General features: G+C 35.9%; 1 protein-coding gene across 2 annotated transcripts; it reads right to left on the bottom strand.

The window, feature by feature from the left end:
* Nucleotides 1-310: 310 nt before the first annotated feature.
* LOC128920232 (zinc finger BED domain-containing protein 4-like) lies at nt 311-12,413 on the bottom strand. 2 transcript variants are annotated; one of them, XM_054227118.1, is made up of 2 exons: nt 5,170-12,413; nt 311-5,102 (listed from the first exon to the last, which is right to left on the bottom strand). In XM_054227118.1, exon 2 carries the CDS (start codon nt 4,605-4,607, stop codon nt 3,411-3,413), a length of 1,197 nt encoding a protein of 398 aa, XP_054083093.1. In that variant the 5' UTR covers nt 4,608-5,102; nt 5,170-12,413; the 3' UTR covers nt 311-3,410. Both variants share the same exon structure in this region, with proteins under 2 accessions (XP_054083093.1, XP_054083094.1).
* Nucleotides 12,414-25,496: the final 13,083 nt, after the last annotated feature.

Here is a 25,496-nt window from a genome sequence, read left to right as displayed (position 1 = left end):
CATTCATTTTCACCCGCAAGGTGCACTATATCCAAGACTATACGCTCACTTAATTTTGCTAAGATATATCACATATCAACCAACACATATATGCGGAATAAAGCCCAACGAATTTATGAAAAACCTATAATTAGAATTATAAATTTTTACATGTATTTTGTTTTACGACAATCTTGCAACTATGCGAGACTATTTTCACTGGTATTTGTTGTAAATCACAATATGTTGCACGATAAGGGGTTATTTCAAAGGCATAAAGTTTAATAGAATAACGAAAATCGTCATATATATAGTATATGAGGGCTGAGATATTTCCTGAACCGATTTCATTCATTTTCACCCGCAAGGTGCACTATATCCAAGACTATACGCTCACTTAATTTTGCTAAGATATATCACATATTAACCAACACATATATGCGGAATAAAGCCCAACGAATTTTTGAAAAACCTATAATTAGAATTATAAATTTTTACATGTATTTTGTTTTACGACAATCTTGCAACTATGCGAGACTATTTTCACTGGTATTTGTTGTAAATCACAATATGTTGCACGATAAGGGGTTATTTCAAATGCACACAAGCAATTGCCCATATGTATTTTTATAACCAATAGGTTATCTTGTGCATATAAATATGTTTGTTTATTAATAGTTGAGTGCATGCGTGTTGCATATAGATGCATGCGTGCCTCATATAAGTGTATGAGTGTTGCATGTATGCGTTTTGTTGCATATTAATGCCTGTATATTTATGTGGTTTCTTTTATATGCAATGATTTTCAGATTTTTATGATCAAGTCTCATATTACAATTTTGTTTCTTAACATTCCATTTTATATTTAGTGGACTGTATATTATTTTGTTTAAGTTATTCTAATACAAATTTCATGTTCATATATTTATGAGCATTCTGCCAGGGGCCAAAGTTTTATTCGATATGCAATGGCTTTGTTGCTTACCATTGCACATGTTATTTAGTGGACTGTATATTCTTTTCATTTAACTTATTGCTTATTGTCAAAAATATAATGTTCTACATATAATTCAATCTTAATGTAATAAATCATTCATGTTCATATATGTATTTATGAACATTTTGCCAGGGCCTAAAGTTGTATCTTAATTTTACTTGTATATTATGGTTTATATATATTCTGTGTTATTTACCATACTCGTAATAAACGATTATATTCCGCTTTGAATTTATTTTAGCTATTTTGCCAATCGGATCTAAATATATTTTTGTATTATTTCTCACCTTTATTGATGCTTCTGGTTTAGTTGAATGATAAGCATTAATTGCTTTAATTGTTTTGTTTCCCGCCTCCCAAATTTCTCCGAAGTGAGAATCTGCCGGCCGGCGAAAGTTATAGTGCACTTTGTCTGATATCGTCTTAACATGAACGTCTTCACCAATCATAGTTGCCGGAATCTGTGTTATGGTTATTCCCCTGCTCATGCCCGATTTTCTACTGTATTGCTGGAAATTTTTATCTTCCTTCCTTCCTTCGTTCATATAAAATGGTTTGGTTTTAATGTTGTCTTCGAGTTGGTTAATTTCGTTGTCAATTTGTTGTGCGATTTTGCGATCCTCGGTTTTGGGTTTCTTAGTAAAAACTCCTTTTGTATCTTTTTCTTCAGTTAAACAGAGTTCATGATTCACGTCACTTTCGGAAAATCTCTCCGGTGGCATATTTCCATCGTCAAATGCATTGGGTCCAACTGTGGTAGCGGTGCCAAAAGTACTTTTACCATTATCAAAAAGTTCACAATGTAAAGTGGTACCGGTGCCAAGAGTAGTTGCATCACCATCGCGAAAATTTCCACTAGTTCTGTTAGCTGCACCTTGATCGAGCGTGGATCCAAAAAGCCCTACGGACTTAGCGGCAGCATTGCCAAACAATGAAGTTCCAGTGAAATCAGTGTTAAAATTCAATGGTAAATCATATGTAACAACCCGTGAACTTGCAGGTTTAGCTTGTGTTGAATTGAATAATTCTCTGCTAGTTTTCCTCAGAGAGAACTTTGTAAAATCTGTTTTTTCTGTAGATATTACATTAAAAGCAGTTTTAGGGTCGAAACCGGTTGTAACGTATTTTTCCAATTTCTCCGTTATTCTTTTCTGTGTAATTTTATATTTTTCTCGAAAATCCTCCATTTTTTCTTCTAGCAGGTATTTTGCCAAGCCGTTGAAATGGATATCTTGGATTTCATAGAAAGCTTCTTCTACGTATTCAAATTGTATTTGAAGCTTGATTTTAAATTCTTGATGTATCGATGTTTCTCCAAAACCCATCGAAATCAAAAACATCGGCCATTAAAACATCGATACATCGAAACATCGATGTATTTTTGAACTTTTTTAACGTATTTTATAAGTGAGCATAAATGTTTAGCGCAAACAAATACTCCTCTGCATTACTATCAAATACTCCGAAAAGTAATAGAGATGTAATGCAGAGGAGATAAACCGCCACAAACTTCACTAATAACTTTTGCAACAAAACAATACCCGATGAGTTACAAAAACACTTCAACAAATTCGTATTCGTACATAAAATCCCGCGCAAATCGCAAGTGAAATCAGCAAGTGGAAACAAAGTATTTAACAAAAAGGAAAAATTAAACATCAACTCAACCCTAAACGTGAAAACGAAGACAACATAAATTCGACATTAATTTGCGAATATCAAAAGGAGAATATCCCCAACAACCACACATTAATCAACATTAAACAACACAAGGAATTATTCATATACAACACAGGTTATTATAATAAATTTATACTAACATTGGATACTAATTAAATATACATAAAACAATTAACAAATATTGTAAAATCACACCCTCACATATATTTGATGTATACATAAATCGAAATCAAATTGAATATATACTGAAATTTTGTAAATTTAAAAATCGAAAAGACAGTAACTTTTCTTTAACGCAACATCGGCCCCAACGTCGATTCAACTCGACAATAAAAGGCTTATTTCAGAACCATAAATAAGTGAAATACAGTAGTACGCCTTTAGTTGATATATATTTGAGCTACCTATTAAAACCTTTTCTCAATAAATAAAATATATAAATAGTTTTTTAACAAACAACAAATTATTTATTTAAAACAGAATTTAAAAATAGCAATTTGGAAAGTCTTTTTCCTGCCAAGCGATTTCTTTGCTGTGTGATCGTTGCTCCAGCTTTAGAAAACAGTCGTTCACTAGGTACTGAAGTGGCCACAATAGATAAATATTTGGAAGCTTGTTTATACAATTCCGGGAATACATTTTTCATATCATCCCACATTTCTGTTGGATTCTGATTGATAGAAGCAACAGCCGATCCAAGATACATTTGCACTTCAACTTCCGTTGTTGTAATAGCAGATGAATTGGAAAACTTTCATTTCATATTTTGGTGGGCCAACTGTTTATGATGGCTCCAAATATCAAACGGGTTTTCTGTTGCAAACGTATCCGACGTACTAACGCTATTATTTGCATCCTTTATGAAACTATTTATATACAAAACTGTTTTTTTTTTAGCCAGTGCATCTATAAAATGCAGTAATTTGAATCTCGGATCCAATACAGTAGCCAACGCCAGAACTGAATTAAATTCAAGTTTGTCAAATCTCTTATTCATGTTCTTTTGCAGTTCACTTTTTAGCTCCCCTACAATAGCATCTTGAGCTGAAATTTTTGTCAGAGCTTCTGTTAAACAGCTTACTAAAGGTATAACCTTGCTAATGGTAACGTAGGTATCAGCCGAAATCTCCCTGGTCACAATTTCAAAACACTTTAATAATTCAATCAGCTCCTTAATTTTGTTCAGCTCGAAGGCATTAACCATAGAGGGTGCTTCTGGGCGAGTGAGCAGTACTTCACTTAAAATAGGGGCTAACTGGACAAATCTCTCTAACATATAAAAACATGAATTCCATCGCGTTCTTACGTCAAGAATCATTTTCTTGGTATTACTTGTAGAAACCCCGGTGTCTATTTGTTTCTGCCGCAATTGATCACTGGCATTAACACTTCTTTTAATAAACTTAACAATGTCGCGCACCTTAGTTATCAAAGCTGATACTTCCGTGGACTTATCTATTGATTGCGTTACAACCAAATTAAGCGTGTGTGCGAAGCAGAGTATTATTTTTTTTTTTTCGCCAAACAAGCTTCTATTTAATGTCATCATGGTTGAATCATTATCAGTTACACAAGCAGAAACTTTATTTATGGAAACGTTCCACTCGTTGAAAAGTTTACGCATAGTTCCTTCTATATAAGCTGCTGTATGACTTTCGTGCAGTTCGATTACTCCTAACGTCCCACTCAATAAACGTAAATTGTCCAAAAAATGAATTGTTACCCCAAGGAACGAATGATTTTTCATTGTCTCCGTCCATATGTCATACGTTAGGCAATAGCTGTCGCACTTTCGAATATACTCTTTGAAAATTGAAGACAGCGCTTCATATTTTTCATCCACTCGTAATTTTATTGTTTCTCTACTTGGAACTTTAAAAAGCGGAACCAGTTCTTTCATCATCTGCAGAAAACCTTTTCCTTCTACAGTGGAAAATGGCTTGTTGTCCATTATAATATATTTCACAATTGCTTCAGTAATTTTCTTTGATTTAGACCCATCTTGGTAAGAAATACTTTTGACCTACTCAAAAAAGTCTTTCACATTAGGTTGGATCAGCGCTGGCAACTGATCCGATTTATTTTGCAGTACTGACGGAGTATATGTACTAGGAGACGATTCAATACATGCAGTCTTCTTACTACTATTATCGCATAACTCACTTGACGCTGTCGTCCCAGCGGTTGGTGTTATGTTCATTATATCAGAAATTTTTCGCTGTTTTGGTTCCGAGTGCGGCGTAGTTTTGGAGGAGCATTCTGCATCATCAACTTGATCGAGTAATACCTTTTTATGTACATTCTCAACGTGACAGCGAAGATTCGACGTGTTACCTGATGTTTTTAATTTCTTGCTGCAGATTTTGCATGTGGCGGAAGCATCTGAATTTCTTATAAAGAAGCTCCAGACCCTGCTTTTTAATTTTGAAGGCAGCATTTTGAAAATCTGAAATATTGTGTACATATTTAATCGTCTAATGCAATTATTTACATATATTTTATATTCACTACACCTGTAATAAAGTTGTGATTGATAACAGATGAATTCGAAACAACACTTATATTAAACGCTCAAAAACAACTTCTAACACATATAGCACGAAAAAGACTGTCACACAAAATGTATTTTCGATTTTTTGTAAAACTTATTTCGCATTAATTCCTAAGCGAATTCTCAGTATTATTCAAGTGCACATTCAACCAACGAATTCTCCGTAGCAGATGTTTTCGAATTAATACCGAGAAAAAGTGCTCCAAGGATGTGGAGTAAAATTTGAAAAAAACATCGACATAAAACATCGTTGAAAGTGACATCGATGTATCGATATTTTTAGAATCACAACATCGATGGCTAACATCGATGCTTTTTGACGAAAACATCGATGTTTCAGAAACATTGATACATCGTTTGCATCCCTACTTGTAGTACAGCAAGATCTCCAAACTCCTGTTGTTGTCTTACCATATTGTCCATTTTTGCTTCTTTTATATGGTTTTTGGTTCATTTGTTAATTATTTACATACTTTTTCGCTTTTACTTTTACGAAAAGTATGTACATATATATTGTATATTGTATATATTGTATATATATATGTACTACTATAAATGCGGAGAACCTTTATTATTCCGGCTTACATGTATCTTTATTTTGCAAAGTAATGCTCTTTTTCTTCTTAGAGGCTTATAGTACTCCCAAATTCTTAATAGTTGCCTGTATTTTCTAATAGCAGGACTTTTTCTTTGGCTGAGCGCTAAATCCGGCTCGAAGGACCAAAATGTTTAAGACAAGCTGAATTTCAAATACCTCTTACGGTGGGTCGGGGAAAATATTTAAAACACCAAGCTTGACTGAGAACTATTTCATTCTAAATTTATTTTCATTTTGTCACTGCTTAAATACAATTTTTGAATACATCTTAAGAATTAATTATATGTGTATGTGTGTATGTTTACATGTATATTTTATATGTTGCACGATAGGGGTTATTTCAAATGCACACAAGCTATTGCCCAAATGTATTTTTATAACCAATAGGTTATCTTGTGCGTATAAATATGTTTTTTATTAATAGTTGAGTGCATGCGTGTTGCATATAGATGCTTGCGTGCCTCATATAAGTGTATGTGTGTTGCATGTATGCGTTTTGTTGCATATTAATGTATATATGTTTATGTGGTTTCTTTTATATGCAATGATTTTCAGATTTTTCTGATCAAGTCTCATATTACAATTTTGTTTCTTAACATTGCATTTGATATTTAGTGGACTGTATATTATTTTGTTTAAGTTATTCTAATACAAATTTCATGTTCATATATTTATGAACAAACACTGTTATAAACAAGTAAGGAAGGGCTAAGTTCGGGTGTAACCGAACATTTTATACTCTCGCAATTTATTTATTTAACTTTATATAATATAAATAATACACAATTTGGCCCACATATTCGTCATATATAGTGCATAAAGTCCATTGAAAGTTGGAAACCATAATATTTGTTAGAAGCACCGAGGTCCTCGTGTTCGATATATGGGGCCTTATAAATCTATGGTCCGATTTCGGCGATTTTTAGAATGGGGCTGCCACACTATTAACATAGTATTTGTGTACCGATAACTTCTCTAGTACTTCCTTTATATATTGTAAAGTAAACGATTCAGATAGTCTTCAAAGTTCTGGTATATAGGAAGTAAAAAAAAGACAGCAGAAAGTTTGGTTTATATAGCTCTATTGGTTTGCGAGATATGTACAAAAAACTTATTAGGGGGCGGGGCCACGCCCACTTCCACAAAAAAATTACATCCAAATATGCCCCTTCATAGTGCGATCCTTCATACCAAATTTTATTTCCATAGCTTTATTTATGGCTTAGTTATGGCACTTTATGTGTTTTCGGTTTTCGCCATTTTGTGGGCGTGGCAGTGGTCCGATTTTGCTCAAATCGAAAGCAACCTTCCTATGGTGCCAAGAAATAAGTGTGCCAAGTTTCATCAAGATATCTTAATTTGTACTCAAGTTACAGCTTGCACAGACGGACGGACGGACGGACGGACGGACAGACATTCGGATTTGAACTCCACTCTTCACCCTGATCACTTTGGTATATATAACCCTATATCTAACTCGTTTAGTTTTGGGTGTTACAAACAACCGTTATGTGAACAAAACTATAATACTCTCTTTAGCAACATTTGTTGCGAGAGTATAAATATTTGAAAGATATCGTAATATTTACAGTATTTTACCTCTACTCACGATCTCTCTATGACTAATCACATCTATTCAAAAATTTTCAAGCATACCGGGTTTATTCAACAATTTCTACTCCAAACAACTAAATACAAGTATATGCCAAAACACTTCTATGAAATGGCAAAATTGATTACTTTTGAGTAGAGATAATTTGTCACATTAAGGTTCTGTCTAAAATCAAATACTGGCTAATTAGCGATTTATTTTTACAACATGCCACGCTTTTAAAACACATGAAACTAAAAAATTAAAAATAATTCTTGATATAATGTGTCAGTATTAATGAAAAATACTAGTACTATTGGTTAAAAAGTATGGGGTGTATTGGGTCCTATTTTCGTATCGAACAAGGTTTAATCGAAAATTGGCGACGGCATTATGTATTATGCTGTGACGAACATGTATGCTAGAATTAGTGATGAGCGATATTTCACTACCGGTGATTTTTTCACTGTGATTGAAAAATCACATATAACAACTGTGATCAATTTTTGTAAATATCAGTGATTTACAATCGCAATTTCAGTTCAGTAATTTGAGATCTATCATCGTAGCTATAGAGGAGTTCAGTGCTTTTGTTCAATCACATTACATATAAGAGTTCAGTAATTCTAATTCGATTACTGTAGCAATAACAGTTCAGTAATTCTAATTCGATCATTGTAGGAATAGCGTTCAGTGATTCTAATTCGAGCACTGTAACAATAGCAGTTCGAAAAGTAACAATCACAGTTCAGTAGCAATACCAGTTCGAAAGTATCAATCACTGTTCAGTAGCAATACCAGTTCGAAAGTATCAATCACTGTTTGGTAACAATATCAGTTCGAAAGTAACAATCACAGTTCAGTACCAATATCAGTTCGAAAGTAGCAATCACTGTTCAGTACCAATATCAGTTCGAAAGGAGCAATCACTGTTTAGTAACAATATCAGTTCGAAAGTAGCAATCACTGTTTAGTAACAATATCAGTTCGAAAGTAGCAATCACTGTTTAGTAACAATATCAGTTCGAAAGTAGCAAGTAGAAAGAAGTTTTAGCGGTGATTACAAAAGCAGTTAAATGTACCCAAAATTTATTAATTAGTTAAAATTAATAAAAATGTAAATGTAAAAAATGAAAAAAAAAATGTGTTGTATAAATTCTCATAAATTCGTTTTTTTTTGTTGTGATCACAATAGCAAAATAAAATCACAGTGATTTAAAAATAGCAATCACTGAAATCACAGTGATTCAAAAATAGCAATATCGCTCATCACTAGCTAGAATAGAGTAAAATCGACAATCGAAATCGATAACTTAACAGATTTATTCAGACAGCGAGAATATTCGACTGGTGATATATTGCTAACAATATAGTCGATTGGACTAGCCGCAACACTCAGTGCTAATAAGAGAGTTGCCGAGTAAGAAGTTGTAAATTCGTATAACGAGTAATAAAGAGTGAGTAAATAGCAGAAGTGTCAATGCAGACTTCCGAAGAGCAAGGCAAGATTAAGACTGATGTGGAAGAACTGAAAGATCGTTTCCGTGACGTGTAATTAAATCGACCAATATTGTCAACAGGATCAGTCAAAGTTAAAACTCCATCATTTGACGGCACAACTACGTTCCAGATATTCAAGACATTTGAAATTTGAAAAGACGGCAGTTACAAATAATTGGAACGCGGAAGACAAAGTTGCTGCGTTATTCGTGACTGTATTCGAGACTGGACAAATGAGCATCACCACTTACAATCCACACTGTACACTGATTTACTACATCGACACCCAACCACAATCACATTACCGGATTATTCACACAAAAGGAAATACAAGAACCGACGAGTGGAACCCTTGGCTTCTTTTCTCGATTCGATTGCGACAGCGAATCCATTACATCTCGAGCGACCCGAACACCCCTCTTATTTTCGCATTTGTCTAATTATATAACCTTATTAAAATTGCTAACCTGAAAAATAAAAGCTTATTAAAAATTGTTAAATCATAATCATAATTGGAACCGCTTTTTTTATAAACAAAATTGATTTTGTGCCACATATACATATATACATTAGACCTGGTGTAATTTTTTTTTTGGGAATTTTGAGTACGGGGATTGGTCAAATATGCGATTCGATGTAATAATTCATGTGGTAAATTTTTAACTCAATCAGAGTGTGCCAATGCCATAATGAGGTCAAAGTTCAAAATATAGAAAAACACTTGGTTTTTTTTACTGTTATCTGTTTATTTATTAAAGAAAAAATAAAATGACGCAATTTTTCCACAATTTTCATTTCAATCATTAATATATGTCTCAAGAATATTACAAAAGCGAAGTTTTAGTATATGAAGGGTACTTTTGCCTGTAGTTCTCGACAATATGAAGCAAGTATTGTTTATCTTCTTCGCTATGAGTTAAAGACCCGTTAAAATCTGTTATTAGTTTTACTTTCCTCTCAGCAGAATCATTAACAGCAGTGACGTTTTTGAGGATTTGAACACCTTTTAAATATTCTGCATTTTCGCACCAGTTTGAGGGAAAAATTGAAAAATTTTACGTCTATTTCCAATCATGAAAAGATATTTCTAGTTCTTTGCGTTACAAAACAACTTAAATCTTTACTTATGAATGCTTTCATTTCTTCAATGCTGGCATTTACATTTTTATGCAGATAAACGCCATTGTCGTCATTGCTTTCAAACTCTTTTTCTAATGCTAGTGCTTCAACCATCTTTCTTTTCTCATTTAAGTCCACATTAGAATCGAAAAAGGCGAGACCAACGGCTTCCTCGGACAGATACCATAAGTGGTTTTTCATTTTATCTAATAAGGCTAGAGATGTTTTTGGGTCGTAATAACCGGCAATGTTTTTTACCAGCTGCAAATCCAAATTTGGTGCTTCGACTGCATTAGTAGTTCGAAACCAATACGGAATATAAAGACGCACCAGGAAAATACACACATTGCGGAATCCATTTAAATGGCTGGAAGACATTTTAAATTGTTTTTGCAAAGCAAACATTTTTAAGGCATATACATATCGCTTTTGACATAAACCTGGCATGTGACGTCGCGCCAGGTGCACGACAGGAAAAGTTCGGGATGCTGCCACCTAAGAAAATAAACATGAGTTGCAATAGCTCTTTGTAATCATGGCGAATGTGGTCTTTTGCTATATTTTTGATGCAAAATTCATTATTGGCTTCACATTCCTCTACATTTATAGCACGTCGCACTTCTTCATCCATGATTCCAATTGAAAGATCTTTTAAATTGAAAGTGTTCCATTCCCGCGAAAAACGTTCAAATATGGCAATTTCCGGGCCACAAGATTTTCCAAAGTATATTTCAAATACAGCTCGTAGTATGATTTCTGCAATATGATGCCTGCATGGCAACCACAACAAGCTACGTTTCAATTTTTGTTCCAGCAACATTCCAGCACCGTTACGTTTACCAGTGTTTGTAGCTGTCGTGTCAAAGCATACCATTTCCACCGAATTTATCATATTCATTTTTTCTAAGTAATTATATATGGACTTGGCGATTGCTTCACCAGTTCCACATTCAATAATTGGAATGGAAATTAATTTTTCTATATTATCTGCCGTTAAAACAATAGCTAGGCGTTCTCCTTTTTCCTTTCCAGTCATTGCAGGAAGTAGTTTACCGTCCCAGTGTCACACAAATGTATCAGCGATCTGAAAAATTTTCGCTCTGAGAAGTAATCATAACAAATCCAAAACTAACTTTTATACTTTGAAATTCTCAATAATTTCTGTACCATGACGCCGACGATATTCCTTGCGCTGTTTTCTCAAACTTGTACAATTAATAACCAGATCTTCAATTTTGTGACCCAAAGCTTTAGCTGTTGCAATAATAAAATGAATTGCGAGAGGGGTTGACATATTGCCAGCATCCATGCAAGTAAGCATTCTATCATCTATGAAGGTTTTTTTACCACGTTTTTTTTTCAGCTCGTTGGTGTTTAATACGATCATCAAGTACTCTACAGATTTTTCAGACTCACATTTACTTTCATCACTTACATCATAGTCTACACTCAACTCTAAAAAAATAGTTGAAAGAGAAACTTACATATTATTTGTTTCAGCAGAATTAAAAAAATACCTTGAGTGCTTTCCAATCTTTGATACTTTGCTCTGCGTCGATTTTCTTCTTCTAACCTTCGCGCCTTCCGTTTTTCTTTATTTCCGAGACATTGATCTATAGAAATCATGCTCCCAAGACGATCTGGCTCTTTTTGTTTAATTAAAAAGTCTCGGTCCTCAGGAATAGCTATCATTTCTAAAGCATCAGCATTTGCAATATCGAATAAATTGTTCAAATTATCATTGAAATCATTTTGCTTTTTACGAGAACTAGGAAACGAAGATGTACAAAATTTCTGTACTGTTCTGCACTCATCAAATAATTTCACCAATTTATCGTCACATGTTCTTTTGTTTAACGTTGGAATACGTGCTCTTTCCCAAAAAGGCAATATTTCCTTCGAAGCCAATTTAGCACTTTCCTTAATTGTTTTCTTTTCACACCGCACATAGTAAAAAAAACATTTCAGCACTTGTAGTTTTGACGGTAACTTGCTTCCAAGTATGTATATTTTTTTCACATTTTCCTATCAAATATACGTTTGTGTCAGCAGATCTAAGTGTAACAAAATTCAATCATCACGATATTGCAGTATAACTTTTACTATTTTTAATTATTTTAATAAAGACCCTTTCTTAACCACAGTCAATTTCGCAATGACAAAATATTAAAAGCTCTATTTGCACGTCTCAGTCTGTCTAATTATCAACATTGGCGTATGTGAACCGCAATGTATGAATTTACCGTTAGGCGGGCCACTGACTACATTATCTGCGCAAATTCGAGAAATTTGTTGTTGTGATCTCAGTAAACGCAATTCCACTCAATTCCAACAACAGTCTTGTGCAGATAATTTGTGTAGTCAGTGGCCCGCCTTAGTTCAATGGAATTATTACTAATTTACTCTTTTATAATATTTATAAATTTTCTTATCATTATTGGACATATAGAAAAAATTACTGTGCAAAATATTGAGGAAAAATGAGGTCATTACATTCTATAAACATATAACAGTAAAAAACCAAGTGTTTTTCTATATTTTGAACTTTGACCTCATTATGGCACAAGTTGGCACACTCTGATTGAGTTAAAAATTTACCACATGAATTCTTACATCGAATCGCATATTTGACCAATCCCTGTACTCAAAATTCCAAAAAAAAAAATTTCATATAAGCTGCACCAGGTTTAATATACATATATACATACATGGAATTTAGAGATTCCAATCTAAAATGCTTAGAACAATCATGGGTTCAACATGACGAAAATATCCATAAAGATCTTGATATTCCTATGGTAAAGAAGAAAATGTAGGACAGCAGAAAGAAATATATTTCTAAACTTCGTGAACAGCCAAACCATTGGTACATTCCTGCAATCAAACACTTTTAAAAAGGAGAGATCTACCAGCCTATTAGGGAGCACCGTTATACCAAAACAGCTCAACCGCATTCCTGAGCTTTTTTAGTTGTAAATAGATTTAAGATTTTATTACTTATTGTTAGGCTAAGCAAAGCAGATTCAATAAATAAATAAACATGTATAACAAGTAAGGAAGGGCTAAGTTCGGGTGTAACCGAACATTTTATACTCTCGCAATTTATTTATTTAACTTTATTTATATTATATAATACACAGCTTGACCCACATATTCGTCGTATAAAGTCCATTGAAAGTTGGAAACCATAATATTAGGTTAGAAGCACCGAGGTCATCGTGTTCGATATAAGGGGCCTTAAAAACCTATGGTCCGATTTCGGCGATTTTTAGAATGGGGATGCCACACTATAAAAATAGTATTTGTGCAAAGTTCTGCATCGATATCTTCACTAGTGCTTACTTTATATATTGTATAGTGAACGATTCAGATCGTCTTCAAAGTTCTGGTATATAGAAAGTAGGCGTTGTTGTGAAGCGATTTGGCCTATTTTCACAACATATCATTGGGATGCAAAGAAACTATCACAAACCAAGTTTCATTGAAATCGGTCGAATAGTTCTTGAGATATAGTTTTTGACACATAAGTGGGCGACGCCACGCCCATTTTCCATTTTGTAAAAAAATCTCAGTGCAGCTTCTTCAGCCATTTCTTATGTGAAATTTAGTGTTTCTGGCGTTTTTCGTTAGTGAATTAACCCGGTTTTAGTAATTTTCAACCTAACCTTTGTATGGGAGGTGGGGGTGGTTATTATCCGATTTTTTTCATTTTTGGACTGTATTAGGAAGTGGCTAAAAAAACGACTGAAAAAGTTACAGCTTGCACAGACGGACGGACGGACAGACAGACATTCAGATTTGAACTCCACTCTTCACCTTGATCACTTTGGTATATATAACCCTATATCTAACTCGTTTAGTTTTGGGACTTACAAACAACCGTTATGTGAACAAAACTATAATACTCTCTAGCAACTTTGTTGCGAGAGTATAAAAAAACATATTTATACATATATACGTACAAGGTGAACACGAAAAGTGTGAGTGTGCGTTAATACAGAGACGATAATACGCGACACTAGCATGTCCAAAATTGACATTCGCAGAAACGGTGTCCTTTACACTAACGCACGAAACTGCCTCCTTGCTCCGTGTAGAAATAGAAGAGCCTGCCTGGACGAAGAAATGCATAAAATGTTGGAGACATCTGGAGAAACACGTAAGAAAACTGATGGCGTAATTAAATCTTTTAACTGCTGGAAAAGCGGTAATATTGCACGTAATGTAATATGGAATCTAATCGATACAATAATCTAGTTGGACGCAAACGCAAAGTTGAAAAAGATCAACGAACTCTGAAAAGCAACCAATAGTTAAACTAAAGCGACCCAGTTGAAAGGGGCGCGAGAAATGAAATAAGGTTGAATTAAAAACAAACTTAAGCTGTTACTTCTTCCTTTATTCAAGTGAATCTTAAGACAAATTTTACAATAGTTTCGTTCTTAAAATGAAAAATTTCATCTTGATCAAAATAAGCAAATATAAACAAAATCATATACATATGTAATCTTTTAATACTTTTCCAAGTATTAAATTCGGTGCATTGACATTTATGTGGCATAAGTACCTTTTTTAAGTGGGCGTACAAATACACCTATCCTACATAATTGGATATTACTTTGACTTTTGCTTATGAAAGTAAAAGTAATAACCTTTCATGTAGTTTTAATAAATTTAAGTTCGGTGACATGCAATTTGAGCCAGAATGTTTAAATACGATTTGTTTACATTGCAAGTATCCTTGTTTAATTTTTATGAAGCAACGACACTTGCATTTTCGTTATACATATTTATGTGACTGTCAATTTAAATCAAACCAACAAATAAATAAATGTTTTATACAGTAATTTGGTGGGTTGATTTAAGTATTTTCTTATTATTTCGTCTACGTTGGAGTTTTCATTACATATTGTTGTTTGTGGAACTATATATGTAACTCCTCCACCCTAGACGAAGGGTTCTCTTGAATTCTTTCTTTATTTCTTTTACAATGATTGCACTTTAACTGTTGGTACACTGTATGTTATAACTTTATTGTTGTATTTTATTTCTTCTATTTCTTTTAGATTGTGTATCGACGTTAATTTTAATTCTTCTAACGTTAGAGTGGCATTAAAAGTAATATTGTTGGATTGTGATAATATAATTTTGTCAATAAACATTTTGTAATTATTTGAAAATTTTTGGTTTGCTCATTCTATTGAACAGTTGTTGTATTTTCTTAAATAATTTCCATTTAATTGTAATGTTTCCGAACCACAATTGTTTTGAATTGAATAATTTTTTGCATTTTTTTTATTTCTGAGTTAACATTTGTAATTCATTCACATGTCTTATCTATTGTACAGTGTTTTGATATGGCACATTCATTTATGTATTTATTCTTCATGTACTCATAAATCTTATCATTATATTGGAATACATTTGAAATTTCAGCATTTATTTCTTTATTTAAATAAGGGATAGGTATTATAGTTATTACTTGTATATTAAAAAAATATTTTAGGCACTTTGATTACAAATATTAATTCTCTTTCTTTTTCAAATATTGCCGTTTATTTTCCAATGTTTATATTATAATAATCTATTTCATTTTTTGTAAGGATATTGGCATCATTTATACCATTTTGTGCTGTATTTATATATGTTTGAATATGTTCAATATGATTTTTAATTGAACTTAACATAACCAATTTTTCTAAATAGGTATTGTGTAACAAAACATTTTTTATAGTTTTATCCAACCCGCCTATCTGATAAAGAACATTCTTCTGATTGTGGTTTATTGTTTCTTTAATAAAAATTAACAGTCACTTTAACTCAACAATACGTTAAAGTGACTGTTAATTTTTATTTGCTGATTTAATTCTGTTATAGAATTATGTAAGTTAGAATCGAATGTGTTAAGGTGGTTGGTGATATCTTCTTGGTCAGTATTATCCATTGTACCAAAAAGATATTTACATGCATTGCCTACTATGTTTATTAGTCCCCTTTTTTGTCTACTTGTAGGTGTTATTGTTTTTAGTTTACTTATGAGTGTATCTACTTGATTTATTATATAATTTCTTTGACTTTCACTAAATATATATATGTTATCTTTCATTGGTGCGAGTAGATTTTTTGTTTCTTGAATATCTACTTTATGTAAAATTAAATCGAATTCTATCGGTATGCTTTGATTATTATTATAAATTTCTATGTATCCGTTAGTTTGCGTTCTTTTTTTAGTGATAAATTACCTCTTACTCCTACTAAAGATGATGAGATTAATAATAATATACACATTAGTACCTGCAAATTTAAATTAATGATTTATTTTAATATAAATATCCGATAATTAGTTGCCAAATTTGGTAGGTCTTTTTATGTTAGTGGTGTGGATTCCTTGTAAAGGTTTTTTCTTAAACTTTGGTTCCTCTTTATGTCTTACATTTTTATAGTGTTTTATAAATCCTTCTTGTCTATATTCTGTATATTCTTCCCTATTTGCTTTATTTATTTTTCATTGTTTTATTTCACAGAGCCTATCATAAATTATTGCGTGATCTATTATTTTATTTTGTGCTTGGATTGGGTGCATTTATGTAATTGCCGCATTTCGATCATATTTGCCGCCTGAACATGTATCGCAATTATTTATTACCCGATGTATTTGCTCTTTAATGTAAGGATTATATAATTTATTCTTCAATTTTTCGTAAGTGGCTATAATTCCACAGTAACCACTTTCATTTTTATGAAATAATGCAATTTGTTTTCTTAATTCTTCTTCGTTGTCAACGTCTTTTGCTAAATAAGAACATTTGACAAATCTCACCTTAAGATTAGATGCAAATTCTTCTTCAATAATTGTATGTACTTTATAATATTCGTGATCGCTAAGATGCGAATATATACTTACCAGAGAACGGCATTTGCTGAATGAAAAACATTCGTACGCGCTCAACCGCCGAATAATCACACTGTTCGGATCAGCCGATCAAACTTGCCTGGGCTCACATTTTCGTTGTTGATTTTTTGTTTCATTCCGAGTTTGTTCAGCTCGTGTTCATTATAATGATTTCGGGCGCTTGCTCATTCGGTTCAACAATCATTGTTTTATTATTATTAATTATTAACCCAAACGATTACCCTCCTCCCGCCCAACCGACGCGTGGGGCGCAGTCCGCATACGAGCGGAATTTGCCGAGTCTAGAAAGGCAAGAGATTTTTAAGCGTCCGGTTCTCAAACTGCTCAGCTACAGAAAGAAACATTTCAACAGCTGAGATTTAAAAATATATAAAAACAAAAAGTTAAAAATTTCTGAATATTATTTATTAAGAGAAGACAAAATAGTTTTTTTGATGCTAAATATTGAGTCAGATGGATCAAATGTGCTGGAATGCGAATTAAAATCATGACATATTCGGCAGAATGGTTCATTTAACTCAAAATTTGTTCTAGAAGATTTTAGAAATAATGGTCTAAACTGCCTGGATGAACGCAATGGGACATTAAACTTAATATCAGACAAAAGGAATGAACTACAAACTAAACCATTCAATAGTTTCACTAGGAAAATTATACCTAGCATTTCTCTGCGACTAGTGAGTGTGAGAAGACTTATAAGTTTTAAACGACTAGTATACGGGGGAAGATTCAATCTTGAATCCCAATGTAAGTGGCCTAAAGCAAAAAGTAAAAATGGTTTTTGAACGGACTCAAGCTTATCAGAATGGGATTGATAGCTAGGATTCCATACCACAGAACCATACTCCAATATAGGCCTTACCAATGTTGTAAAAAGAATTTTAGTAATATACGGATCACTAAATTCTTTAGACCAACGTTTAACAAAGCTAAGAGCACCTTTAGCTTTTAAGACAATTGAATTTACATGAGAATTAAAATTTAGTTTAGGGTCCATATTAACTCCTAAATCAACAAAGCTGAAAACTTGCTCTAAACTGAAGTTATTTATTACATAGGGGGAAAGATCAACAGTTCTACGGGAAAAGCACATCGTTTTACATTTTTTAAGATTCAGTGGCATATCATTTTTGTGACACCAAGTAACTAAATTATTTAAATCCGATTGCAACTCAGTCCTTTCTTTATGAGAAGTATATGATTTAAAAAGTTTTACATCATCCGCATATAATAAAATTTCTGAAAACTTAATTACTGAAGGTATATCATTGATGAACAACAAGAACAGAATCGGGCCGAGATGACTACCCTGTGGAACCCCTAAAGTGACACTAATTGAATCGGATAACGTATTATTAAATAAAACTTGTTGTTTTCTGTTAGTAAGATATGAGGATACCCATTCAAGAAGTCTTGGTTGAAAACCAAGAAGATTCAGTTTTTGCAAAAGAATTGAGTGGTTTACTCTATCGAATGCTTTACTAAAGTCTGTATATATAACATCAGTATTCTTATTATCCCTAAAACCCATTGACACATGGTTTACAAATTCAAGCAAGTTAGTTACTGTAGATTTCCCTTTACAAAATCCATGCTGAGAGAATGAAATTAAAGGAGAGATTAAGAAAGTTATTTGGTCAGTGACAATAGCTTCAAAAAGTTTGGGTATAGCTGACATTTTAGCTATCCCCCTATAGTTCTCAACAGATGATCTAACTCCACTTTTATGCAAAGGTAATATAAAAGAGTTTTTCCACATTGACGGAAAAATACCTTGTTTAAGAGATAGGTTAAAAAGCTTAGTTAAGGGCAGATAGATATATTTTGCGCAATTTTTAAGAAAGCTTGAGGGAATCATATCAGGGCCATATTTAAACGAATTTTTTAACGTAACTAAATAATTTAAGACATCTGTTTCAGAAATAATTGGTGTATTAATTACAGTACTCGGACATAACACTTGATGATATGGCACATTCATAGGGTAGGGTTGGAGTTAACGAAACCATAAAACAATTTCGGATTACGAATAATATTATTTTTGAACAAGAACAACACTCAACTCGTATGATTTTACTCATGCGCGCAGCAAGCGGCACTTTTTCTGCACAGATGAAATGTGAGAAGAAGAACAAGACAAGCTACAACAACAAACTGCATAGAAATTGTTGCGGTACATGCAGTCGTAACGCTCACATCGTGTCGTCTTGTCGCTAATTGTTTACTCATAATCGATCAACTCAAATTGAACCGAATGATGCTTTCGTCAACACAGGCTCATTTTATTGAACGCTGACTTTTGTTCAGTGAGTTGAATTGAGTGAGAAATTTTGAACCGAGGACTCAAAATCCAAAGAATGATGTGTACGGCAAATTGAGTTGATTTTTACTCATCACTCTGTTTTTTTCAGTGAGTTGAGTTGAATGAAAAAGTTCGCGTATGAGTAAATCAAGAAAATAGTGATTTTTGCAGTTCTCTGATACTTACTTTCTCTCTTTGATCAATATAAATTCGTTTGTAATTGAATATAGATTTGACGGCGGTTTGTTTCTCCTTTATTATTATTATTTGCATTTTAAACCTGTTAACAATTGTGTCTAATATTGGAATTTCAAATCCAGCATTTTCTTTTTGTGAATGGACAGTTTTTGCTTCTACTGACATGCTGCTACCTTCATCCCCTTGGAAAATAATTTCGTCATTTATTATTCTGCTCAAAAAGTCTGCTTTATAATTGTTATTCCCTTTAATGTATTCTATGGATAAATTATATTTGTCCAAACTCACTAACCATCTTTGAAGTCATGGACTTATGTGCTTCCCGGAGTATTTTGGTATTAGCCATTTCAATGGTTGGTGGTCGCATTCCAAATCAAATTGCCTACCAAAGACATAAGGCCTAAAATATTTCACGGCCAATACTATCGTTAAGAGTTCTTTTTCGATAGTAGCATAATTTGTTTCATGATTATTTAGTGTTCTTGATGCGTATGCAATGGGGTGACCATCTTGAGACAGAACTGCCCCTATTGTGAAATTACTAGCATCAGTTGTAATTCTAAATTGTTTATTAAAATTAGGATATCGTAATATAGGTGAATTTGTAACTATATTCTTTAATTTTTCAAACGCTGCAATAAATTGTGGGTTGTATATATTTATTGTTTATCCTTTATTAGATATTGCGTCATAAGATGTGCAATTTTTGCATAATCCTTAATAAATTTCCTAAAATCCTGTCATTCCTAAAATTTCCTTTGGAAATCGAGTGGTTACTACCCTTTTTTATTTGATTTAACCCGTTTAAAGTGGAGGATGGGATCATGTGTAGAAGTTCACGCAAGTGAGGAAAGTTTTTGATTGTCACTCACTTGGGAGTGGCCAGAAACGATTCTTCTCCACATGGTTCAAGCAGCTCATGACTTCCGGTTTTAGACCAAGTATCCTCTGGGTAGCCAACAGACATCCGTTTGAAGGCGAGCTAAAGTGAGAAGGCGAAGCCCGCTTATGCGGTTGTGCGTAGGGTTTGGGACCCACCACATAAAAACACCTCCCAATGAAAAATCTACGAAAGCCTCGGATGAGACACCCCCCTTTTGATGACGACCCCTGCAAATGTTTTAAGGATAATGATATAAGGGCATGCACCTGGAATGTCCGGACCCTTAATTGGGAAGGTGCCTCTGCCCAGCTGGTTGATGTCCTCATACGACTTAAGGCTGACATCACCGCCATCCAAGAAGTGCGATGGACGGGACAAGAACGGAAGAAGGTGGGTCCTTGTGACATCTACTACAGCGGCCATATAAAGGAGCGCAAATTTGGTGTTGGATTTGTGGTGGGAGAGAGACTCCGTCGCAGAGTCCTGGCATTCACCCCGGTGGATGAACGTCTAGCCACAATCCGCATCAAAGCGAGGTTCTTCAACATATCGCTGATTTGCGCCCACGCCCCAACGGAAGAGAAGGACGATGTGACCAAAGATGCTTTCTATGAGCGCCTAGAACGCACCTATGAGCGCTGCCCCCGCCACGATGTAAAAGTCGTGCTTGGTGATTTTAACGCCAGGGTGGGTAAAGAAGGTGTCTTTGGCACAACAGTCGGAAAATTCAGCCTCCATGACGAAACATCGCCAAACGGCCTGAGGCTGATCGATTTCGCTGGGGCCCGAAATATGGTCGTCTGTAGTACCAGATTCCAGCATAAGAAAATACATCAAGCTACTTGGCTGTCTCCTGATCGAAACACGCGGAACCAAATCGATCACGTTGTGATAGACGGAAGACATGTCTCCTGTGTTTTAGACGTGCGTACGCTCCGAGGACCAAATATAGACTCGGACCATTATCTGGTCGCAGCGAAGATACGCACCCGCCTCTGTGCAGCAAAGAATGCCCGTCAACAAACACAAGGAAGGTTCGACGTCGAAAAGCTGCAATCGCAACAGACAGCCACGAAATACACTACTCGACTTGCACTCCTGCTCTCTGAGAGCACTCATCAGCATCTCGGTATAAGGGAACTGTGGAACGGCATCTCAAACTCACTGCGTATCGCTGCAGCCGAAACAATTGGTTTTCGGCAACGACAAAAAACAAGCTGGTACGATGAAGGGTGCCGTCTCGCAGCGGAGAGAAAACAGACTACCTACCTCGCAACATTGCAAACGACCACAGCACGTGCGGGATGGGATAGATACCGAGAGCTGAAGAGGGAAGCGAGACGCATTTGCAGACAAAAAAAGAAAGAGGCCGAAATGCGTGAGTACGAAGAGCTTGAGAAGCTGGCAGACAGAGGGAATGCTCGAAAATTTTATGAAAAAATGAAGCGACTTAACGAAGGTTTCAAGACCGGAGCATCCTCATGTAGAGACCAAGGTGGTAATCTGGTAACCGATGTCCAGGGCATACTGGGATTATGGAGGGAACACTTCTCCGAACTGCTGAATGGCAGTGAGAGTACAACACCAGGAGATGGCGAACCCGATCCCCCAATCGATGACGATGGAATAGATGTTCCATTACCCGACCATGAAGAAATTCGAATAGCAATTACCCGCTTGAAGAACAACAAAGCAGCGGGGGCCGATAGATTACCGGCAGAACTATTCAAATACGGCGGCGAAGAACTGATAAGGTGCATGCATCAGCTTCTTTGCAGAATATGGTCGGAAGAAAGCATGCCTGACGATTGGAATCTCAGTGTGCTCTGCCCAATCCATAAAAAGGGAGATCCCACAATCTGCGCCAATTACCGTGGGATCAGCCTCCTAAATATCGCATACAAGGTTCTATCGAGCGTATTGTGTGAAAGACTAAAGCCCACCGTCAACAAACTGATTGGACCTTATCAGTGTGGCTTTAGACCTGGAAAATCGACAACTGACCAGATATTCACCATGCGCCAAATCTTGGAAAAGACCCGAGAAAAGAGGATCGACACACACCACCTTTTTGTCGATTTTAAAGCTGCTTTCGACAGCACGAAAAGGAGTTGCCTTTACGCCGCGATGTCTGAATTTGGTATCCCCGCAAAACTAATACGGCTGTGTAAATTGACGTTGAGCAACACCAAAAGCTCCGTCATGATTGGGAAGGACCTCTCCGAGCCGTTCGATACCAAACGAGGTTTCAGACAAGGTGACTCACTATCGTGCGACTTCTTTAACCTGATGCTGGAAAAAATTATAAGAGCTGCAGAGCTAAACCGAGAAGGTACAATCTTCTACAAGAGTGTACAGCTCCTGGCGTACGCCGATGATATTGATATCATCGGAAGCAACAACCACGCCGTTTGTTCTGCTTTTTCCCGCATGGATAAGGAGGCGAAGCGAATGGGTCTGGAGGTGAATGAGGACAAGACGAAATATCTCCTGTCATCAAACAAACAGTCGGCGCATTCGCGTCTTGGCTCCCACGTCACTGTTGACAGTCATAACTTCGAGGTCGTAGATAATTTCGTATACCTGGGAACCAGCATCAACAACACGAACAATGTCAGCCTCGAAATCCAGCGCAGAATAACTCTTGCCAACAGGTGCTACTTTGGACTGAGTAGGCAATTGAACAGTAAAGTCCTCTCTCGACGAACCAAAATCAAGCTCTACAAGTCGCTTATCATTCCCGTCCTGCTTTACGGTGCAGAAGCTTGGACGATGTCAACATCAGATGAGACGACACTAGGAGTTTTCGAGAGGAAAATTTTGCGCAAGATTTATGGTCCTCAGAACATTGGCAACGGCGAATACCGCAGACGATGGAACGATGAGCTGTACGAGTTATACGACGACATTGACATAGTTCAGCGAATAAAAAGACAGCGGCTACGCTGGCTAGGTCATGTTGTCCGAATGGACGAAAACACTCCAGCCCTGAAAGTGTTCGATGCAGTACCCGCCGGAGGAAGCCGAGGAAGGGGAAGGCCTCCACTCCGTTGGAGGGACCAGGTGGAGAGCGACCTGGTTACACTTGGGATCTCCAACTGGCGCCGAACTGCGAAGGAGAGAGACAGGTGGCGCACTATCGTCGATTCGGCTATAACCGGCTAAACGGTTGCAACGCCAATCACATACATCCGTTGCACGGACGGACGGACGGACGGACGGACGGACGGACGGACGGACGGACGGACGGACGGACGGACAGACGGAGAGACAGACATTCGGATTTTGACTCGTCTCGTCACCCTGATCATTTTGATATATATATATCCCTATATCTAACTCGTTTAGTTTTATGACTTACAAACAACCGTTATGTGAACAAAACTATAATACTCTCTTTAGCAACTTTTGTTGCGAGAGTATAAAAAATAAAAAATCGATTATTTGAAAATGTCACACCGGTATACCCCCTTAAAGCAAAAAAGCTATATTGCTGATTGCAGATTCGCTTTGAGAAAACGCAAATAACTTATTTGTTCTATCAACATATATCTTATAATAATAATTTATTTATTTCTTATGCTGGAATCTAGTGCTACAGATGACCATATTTCGGGCCCCGGCGAAGTCGATCAGCCTCAGACCGTTTGGTGATGTTTCGTCATGGAGGCTGAATTTTCCGACTGTTGTGCCAAAGACACCTTCTTTACCCACCCTAGCGTTGAAATCGCCAAGCACGATTTTGACATCGTGGCGGGGGCAGCGCTCATAGGTACGTTCTAGGCGCTCATAGAAGGTATCTTTGGTCACATCGTCCTTCTCTTCCGTCGGGGCGTGGGCGCAAATCAGCGATATGTTGAAGAACCTCGCTTTGATGCGGATTGTGGCTAGACGTTCATCCACCGGGGTGAATGCCAGGACTCTGCGACGGAGTCTCTCTCCCACCACAAATCCAACACCAAATTTGCGCTCCTTTATATGGCCGCTGTAGTAGATGTCACAAGAACCCACCTTCTTCCGTCCTTGTCCCGTCCATCGCACTTCTTGGATGGCGGTGATGTCAGCCTTAAGTCGTATGAGGACATCAACCAGCTGGGCAGAGGCACCTTCCCAATTAAGGGTCCGGACATTCCAGGTGCATGCCCTTATATCATTATCCTTAAAACGTTTGCAGGGGTCGTCATCAAAAGGGGGGTGTCTCATCCGAGGCTTTCGTAGATTTTTCATTGGGGGGTGTTTTTATGTGGTGGGTCCCAAACCCTACGCACAACCGCATAAGCGGGCTTCGCCTTCTCACTTTAGCTCGCCTTCAAACGGATGTCTGTTGGCTACCCAGAGGATACTTGGTCTAAAACCGGAAGTCGTGAGCTGCTTGAACCATGTGGAGAAGAATCGTTTCTGGCCACTCCCAAGTGAGTGACAATCAAAAACTTTCCTCACTTGCGTGAACTTCTACACATGATCCCATCCTCCGGATGCAACGGATAGCTTAAGTAAAAATTGAGATATCTTGATGAAACTTGGAACACACGTTCCTTGAGACCGTGAGAGGGTTGCTTTCGAAAATGGGCAAAATCGGACCACTGCCACGCCCACAAAATGGCGAAAACCGAAAACACAAAAAATGTCATAACTATGCCATAAATAAAGTTATAAAAGTAAAATTTGGAACAGAGGATCGCACTAGGAAGGGGCTTATTTGCATGTAATTTTTTTGGAAAAGTGGGCGTGGCCCCGCCCCCAAATCGGTTATTTGTATATATCTCGCAAACCAATAAAGCTATATAAACCAAACTTTCTGCAGTCAGTTCTCTTACACATACCATGAAATTAGTTGAAATCGGATAATAACGACGCCCACCTCCCATACAAAGGTTAGGTTGAAAATTACTGAAAGTGAGTTAACTCAGTAACGAAAAACGCCAGAAACACTAAATTTCTCATAAGAAATGGCAGATGGAAGCTGCACCCAGATTTTTTTACAAAATGGAAAATGGAAATGGAAATACTCGACCGATTTCAATGAAACTTGGATTGTAATAGTTTGCCTACATCCCAATGATATGTTGTGAAAATAGGTCAAATCGCTTCACAACCACGCTTACTTCCTATATACCAGAACTTTGAAGACGATCTGAACCGTTAACTTTACAATATATAAAGTAAGCACTAGTGAAGATATCGA

This window comes from Zeugodacus cucurbitae, chromosome 3 (genome assembly GCF_028554725.1).
Source record: "Zeugodacus cucurbitae isolate PBARC_wt_2022May chromosome 3, idZeuCucr1.2, whole genome shotgun sequence".
Lineage (NCBI taxonomy): Eukaryota > Metazoa > Arthropoda > Insecta > Diptera > Tephritidae > Zeugodacus > Zeugodacus cucurbitae.
This window is presented reverse-complemented; position numbering and strand designations above follow the sequence as displayed.

Coding starts and splice junctions, on each gene's coding strand:
- LOC128920232 (XM_054227118.1), bottom strand. CDS start 4,607: ATGGACAACAAGCCATTTTCCACTGTAGAAGGAAAAGGTTTTCTGCAG.